The sequence below is a fragment of the Sphaeroforma arctica genome (genome assembly GCF_001186125.1).
Source record: "Sphaeroforma arctica JP610 unplaced genomic scaffold supercont1.60, whole genome shotgun sequence".
NCBI classification, from domain to species: domain Eukaryota; class Ichthyosporea; order Ichthyophonida; genus Sphaeroforma; species Sphaeroforma arctica.
The window spans coordinates 144,730-151,861 of NW_014040498.1; the positions used below are offsets into that span (position 1 = coordinate 144,730).

Sequence of the window (7,132 nt, forward strand, 5' to 3'; positions counted from 1 at the left end):
GTGTTGTGTGTGTGTGTGTGTTGTATATATATATATATATATATATATATATATATATATATATATATATATACTTACATACGTACATACATAAATTTATACATATGTATAATATATATATATATATATATATATATAATACGATGCGCAGTATATTTTGATCATCTAGCTGATCATGTAAAGATACTCGAATTACTTACTTGATTATGTACGGGCAAGTAGTAAAATTGTTTGACGTGAGCCGGAAAGTGAGGTACACAGTCAATGCAGCAGGTACCACAATCATGTAACAGTGCGTGTTCAAGTCGAACCCAGACAAAAGTTGTGTAATTGACTCCATGCTTGCTTTCACTATCTAGTCCGAAACTCCGCACTATTTATCGTTGACGTTAATATGATATAGATAGGTTTCAAGCACTCCTTTTCATATGCACACAAAAAAAAACCCCCTATAGGCTATGGGCCATGTACCATATGTTTGTGATTTGTAAATGATGTCGTCACTTGTGCCGTGTACTCTACTTTCTTGTATAAGTGTTCAACATAGTATACTGCGTAGCCATTTGTGGACAACGAATAAGTCATTACGATTCAGCTCCCGTGAGTCCCAAGTCCCAACAGTCCCAAGTCCCACACTCACAGTCTCACACAGTCTCACACGTCTCATAGTCACAGTCTCCTCGCAATACGTATAAACTAAAAATATAAAGAAGTGAGAGAGACTGAGAGACTGAGAGACAGCTGAGTCACTGAGAGAGAAAGTCACGAGCGAGGGACAGTTTAAAAAATAAATAAACATGGAATGAAAAATATACGGGTGACGGACTGACGAAGCGTGCAATTTACTGGCCCGTTATCAGATTATGTGAGTACTCTGTATTTAATATCCAATAAAAATATATAAAATGTTATACGTCATGCGTTGTCATCACCAGAGATTGCATCATGACAGTAATGGCACCCCCACACCAAATTCCTGGAACCTCGACATAGGCTCCCGAGTCCTGACTCCTCTGAGTGTCAGTGAGTGTCCTGGACCCTTGGCCTGTAGGCTTTGGGGCTTTGGGGTTTTAGGGCTTTGAGGCTTTGGGGCTTTAGGGCTTTGGGGCTTTAGAGATTAGGCTTTGGGGTGTCTTTGGCCCTGGCACCTGCGCCCTGGGTCATGAGGACTGGGGCTTTTTTTTCTCGAATGCACTCTGGACACTGGTGGACTGGTTGTAGAGTTTTCAGAGTAGTGTGCATTAAATTTTAAAAATGGGATTAGATAAAGATATCACTATACATTCTTGGCCCATAGCCCACGCACTGAGCGCCGATCTATTCTACTGTGTGGTACAGACTCACTATCTACCAGGCGATTGTACATACTGCGGATCTACACAAGTGATGAGCATTATCTTGACATCAAGCCAGACTTTTCAGCATACATAAACACAGTCTGCTAAAGTGTATCAATTAAAATATAACATACACATACACACGTGTACGCAAAGTTTGAGAATGGTCTGTCCAGTCCGAGTCGCCGCAGCTGCGCTAGTTACCTTTGTGTGCGCCATCGTAGTGGTTCGAAAGTACAACACAGACGACAACAAACCGCTTACACAGGCAGAAGAAGAGAGGAAAGCGTCCCAAGAGATCGACAGTACCTTTGGCAGATTCATATCTTTTATACTGGATGCCAAGAAGATTCTGGAGACGTACAGGTACGCCGTACTACCCTTGATTGTGCTTTTCCATGTCGAGTTAATCTCGCAAGGTGCGATATGCCGGTATCTCTTCGTTAAGAGCGATGCCGATGAAGTGAACCACCGGACTACACTTGACAGCACAAATGTAAATACGTTTGCTTTCTGCAACAGTTCGAGTGTATTGTCGCCCCAATTGACGGTGTACATACTGAGCCCGATAAGCGTATGAGAGGACTACTCGGAAAAGAACAAAGTCCTTACGAGGCAAAATTATTAGTAACACATACTCGGAGATTGTAGAGAGCCACAACACGACACAAGCGAGAAATACATCTCTGGAAACAACAGTTCAAACGAACCTATGTTATTAGCGAAGAATAAACATGTATATATCTCTTTTTACCTACCATGGCCTGTTTATGATTTTGAAGGGCCGCAGGTATTTTATCAACTTGCGCAATAACGAGGTCGTACATCACTGGTTGTCTAATCACAATTACAGTAGCGAGAGATCACGCGTGTGCTGATTTAATATAAAACGCAGTATATCTAACGGTCTACATCTAGCGACGTTCAACCTCGCGCTTGGTCACGTGGTCTAAGGTTTATTGTGTGATGTCGGGATTGTCTGCTACCCACATACAATGCGGGGTATGAAGCTATTTGCGCCGTTTGTGACAGTTCATTTGCGCAAAACAGAAGTATTACTTGACATCAAACATTCATTGCGGAGGATGAAGCTATTTGCGTTGTCTGTGACAGTTCATTTGGGTAAAACAGAAGTATTGCTCGACATCAAACATTCAATGCGGAGTATGAAGCTATTTGCGCAGTTTGTGACAGTTCATTTGGGTAAAACAGAAGTATAACTTTTGACATCTTCTTTATGACGTATTCAATCCCGTATGTTTGTTATTAATCTTACTCCGCAGGGCAGACATGGTCACCAGTATCGCTTCCTACGATCAAAAGAAAACATGCAGAAACGATCAGAATAGTTGGAAAACCATTGCTAAAAAAAGCAGAAACAATCAGAACGGGTTGGAAACTATTGTGCCGTTGCAGGCTCTGAAAAAGTGATATACTCGAATGTCCAGACGAAAACTGTTGCTACTCATGAAGCCCTTCAACCAAGTTAACATCGAGGAGATATCAAAATGCCTACAGACCATTAAGTGACATGGTTCAGGCTATTGTGGAGCCTTGTTACTGGGATGATACACAATGTCGAATCAAAGCCGATTTCAGAACGCAGAAAATGAAATTGCTTCAGAATCTGTAACCGGATTAGGAATCGCACTCCTATTTGTGTTAGGGAGTGCGATCCCCCGCGTACTCAACCGCTCACTGGTTGCAAATACCTGTCCTAGAGTTAAACACACACCAATAGACCGACAAAACATACAAGCAAACTTACAGACTCAAACAGATTCAAACACACTTTCCAAGGGTCTGACTACATGTGTGCATAAAAAGACCTCCATGTGTCTCCTTCAACGCGGGTCTACATATCTATATACATGTGTATGTTGTTTACCTACATATCTATTTACTTACATATCTATATACATGCGTAAGTGTTTACCTCAGTGCGTATCGTGCGACTCCCTTGATTGGGACAAGTGTTGACGTAGTAGTCGAATAGATCAGGTGCTTCGGCTGAACCCAGTGAGTGATCCACATCCAACGCAGACTCGAGACCAGCCAAACCACCGAACACAATCAGAATGTGACTGCAGAATTAAATTAAAGTGGCGGTAAAATCGGGAATACAATGAGAATGTGCGCTGCAAAACCTGAATACAGGTATAAAATCAGGATTTGGCTGCTTTCCACTTCTCCTAGTAATCTGGCTGCTTTTCACTTCTCCTAGTAATTAACGCATGGACGTGAGCTCATGCACCAGACACAGGCCACATCAGGCCATTCAGACTCTCTCACATACTTTGCCTGCGGTAATTCCAGCTCGTGTATGTTCTCGCCATTCTCCGATGTTCCCACCGTCAGGTCATAGCCTTCTTTATAGGGGCACTCACTCCATATGTCCGCCATAGTGTTAGCTATGCGTGTGGTGTAGCCCCAATACAACCCAGCCTCTTCTCGCGGCGCCGAAGGTTTGACTACCGTGCCCTGTATTGACCATACAAAGTAAAACCCCAGAGCGTGTTAATAAGGGAGTGCTATCCGAGCTCCGGTCCAAGCATACCAATTCGGGTTGAAACTCGGACTACGTGCTACGGATAAGAAGGCTATCCTGTAGGCCAGTGTACAAATTCATTCTTAGCTAAGGCACACTTAGTTGAGATGCGCAAATTGCCACCATCCCATCTCCAATGCATTAAGATCGAGTATCTGTGAGGGCACACACATGAGCGACACTCTCGACTCTCTAACGCCAATGCGTACGTGTAACTAGGTATAATCTGGCGAGGAAGGTAGGTAGACATAGTCTGGAAGGAAGGTAGGTATAATCTGGCGAGGAAGATAGGTAGATATAGTCTGGAAGGAAGGTAGGTGGGTATAATCTGGTGAGGAAGGTAGGTATAATCTGGAAGGAAGGTAGGTAAGTATAATCTGGCGATTAAGTAAGTACAAAGATCGAGTGTGTCTGTGTGGGTACACACATGAACGACACTACGCTAATGCGAACGTGTAACTGGTATTGAATCTGCCACGCGACCATCGCTTTCAATGGAGAAACACCATGAATTTCTAACCGGCACATATAGGTGATTAGATGTACCCTACTCAGGATTACATACGGGAAATCACACAACATGCCATTCACAGATCTATATATCGCAATGATTTGTAAATGAATTTGAACCGTTTGTACCTTGGGATGTTTTCCAGGCTTAGCACCGTGAGGGTCTTGCATCTTTACGGTCACACGCACTCCCGGCTGAATATGGCGATCGATCTTGACTTGCTGTTGAGGACAAATGTGATACATGAAGAACGAATGGGATACTGAGTAGAACTCTCTCAGGTTGTCCATGTGGATAGGATGCTATCCGTGACAACTGTTATTTTCTATAGTATTGTATCATGTAATTGACGCTGGACGTAAAGTCTGGGAGATTGTATGCGGTAAGTACGAGGGCAGAGATCCCAAAGTCAGATGTAGAGCTCCAGTACGGAGTGACTATAGGAGTATCCACAGACCCCAAACCAACTGCACAGCCACGAAGACGACATGTACAGTGCAGCATGCGAAAGAAGTGCAATCTGGCCCATATCAGAGCTTGTTCAGGAGCACTTGCTCTAGTCAACAGGACGTGTGCACCACGGATGGACTGCACCCGAGGTCATCTTTGCACCTCATAAAATACGGGTCAGCCCTAGTCTTTTTTTTATCGGGTGACAGACCGTCAGGACCAGGGGTGCACCAACAACTGCACGAGCAATACATGAGCATATACAAGGCATTCTATACAGGACCACACGCAGACCAGTGCTTACCTGCCACATTCCACAGTCCACCAGTGAGCCCTGTCCCTTTTTTACGGGACGGGCCAATGTCACGCCCTCTCTATAGTGGGCCACTGCATCTTTACGCATATGGTGAGGTGCATCTAACGGGTTCAGTAGACCTGAATATTTGGAGTTGGCAAGTACCGAACGTCAGTGTGTGAAGAGCTGATACGGGCAGCACCCCTGGATAGATAAAACAGTGTGCTTAGGTGACTCCAACGGGGTCAGTGTATACAATAACCCCATGAAAACCACAAACCCAATTGTAAAACCGTACAAGACGTTCAGTACAGATTTTTGAGTCCTGGTAGACCCACCCCGGCCCACACAACTGCTGTTGCTCGCCAAGTGTACCATAGAGACACACATTCAAAACAGTATACGACGTCATAGGCAACTGTCACAGTCTCTGTGAAGAGCCGTAGCAGCACACACCGGCCCTATTTGCCATTCGGAATATCATAATGAGATGCCGATGTCGCATTAAGACTCTGTGCATACGAGACTCTTGAGTGTTTGTATAGAGTCCCACCAGCACATGGATTCCTACTACTCGCCCATACTCACCCAATACCAACAAAGTCAGATTACAATGCTACATATAGCGAGCACGCACGACGCTCTCCAGTATCTGTAGTCTTACCGGCATACGTTAAGTCCCTATGCACGGGGAAAAAGGCCTTCCGCAAGTACTGTGGTGTTTCGAGATATTGTAGCACTCGCGCTAAAAATAGATTTGGATCGGTTTTTATCGTTGCACCCTCGAATTGGCCTGTGATTTCCTTGCCCTTCTTCTTAGTTGGTTCACCTACAAAAATATCCCCAAATTCACAGAGTTTCGTGAGAAAAATAAACCCCGAAAGACGCATGAAAAATCATTCACAGGGTACTTCAGAAGCTCAGAGATGCATACGCAATAAAAAAAACTTCAAAGCCTTCATGTAACACTATCAGCAAGTTGCTACAAACTATGCGTGGATAGGCCCTTGTGAAATATTCACACCGTAAGTGACTAGGCACACACAGGGCATGGAAATATCACACAAAAATACACCACAGATATATATTATTTTCTATGCAAGTGCGTACATGTGCATATATCAGTGTGTACTCAATGTATACGATTGCTTGAAACTTTGTAAGTTTGCTTCAGATGAGTGGATATGGGTTCAGGAGAGTTTGATCTAGACAAGTAAGTATCCATAGCAAGGTACCAATAAACGACACATACGAGTGTATTCCATGCATACCAAATACAACTAACACACAACCCTATAGATACCTACACACAGCCCCATAGACACCTACGCACATACATACCTTACCTATACATACAACATAGCACGGTATGCTTTCCACAGGCATAAGCCTACACAGTCACTACAACATTCCCACCTTCATCCTGCTACAATAAATGTATATACATACGGCACACTAAATGTTGTATATACATACAGCACACCATCGTACAGACACTAGTGTACCCGCAGTCACTCGAGTCACCCGAGCACAATACCTGCATCCTGCTTTAAGTCCTCATTGAAGATGACCACCTCATCGATCTCAAACACAGTCACCGCCCGTGCCACCTGACCCGCCAGATATGTTTTTAATTCCGGTGACTGCGCATTTGCGACAATAGACCCCGGCAGCGCGATGGACACTGTGTATGCTCTGCCCTTGCCCGTCCCTGATGATATCGTGTTCTGTCGTAATTGAGGGGCGAATGTGTCGTAAATTGCACTTGTATGAAATGCCCAGCACTGCGGTCTAATATGATTTCAGGTCGAATCTCCGCACTTCGTGAACACTCGACTATAGTTCAAATCAGCTAACAGGGGGTACATACATATGACAAACTCGACAGAACCCATATATACGTAAAACATAACCCATACATATGTAAAACATAACCCATATACACAACTACTACAAATAAATGAATGCTACAGCTTCTACTTAGAAATATA

At 43.8% G+C, this 7,132-nt stretch overlaps 2 protein-coding genes across 2 annotated transcripts; one reads left to right on the forward strand and one right to left on the reverse strand.

The window, feature by feature from the left end:
* The first annotated feature begins 1,408 nt into the window (after nt 1–1,408).
* Nucleotides 1,409–2,091, forward strand: SARC_01509 (hypothetical protein). The gene has a single exon (XM_014304777.1). The coding sequence runs from the start codon at nt 1,501–1,503 to the stop codon at nt 1,915–1,917; it is 417 nt and encodes a 138-aa protein (XP_014160252.1). The 5' UTR covers nt 1,409–1,500; the 3' UTR covers nt 1,918–2,091.
* A 444-nt stretch (nt 2,092–2,535) lies between these two features.
* SARC_01510 (hypothetical protein) lies at nt 2,536–7,036 on the reverse strand (the record flags this gene model as incomplete). The annotated part of the gene is made up of 8 exons (XM_014304778.1): nt 2,536–2,647; nt 3,274–3,421; nt 3,634–3,818; nt 4,525–4,617; nt 5,151–5,281; nt 5,806–5,970; nt 6,679–6,852; nt 7,012–7,036. 8 exons carry the CDS (start codon nt 7,034–7,036, stop codon nt 2,573–2,575), a joined length of 996 nt encoding a protein of 331 aa, XP_014160253.1. The 3' UTR covers nt 2,536–2,572.
* Nucleotides 7,037–7,132: the final 96 nt, after the last annotated feature.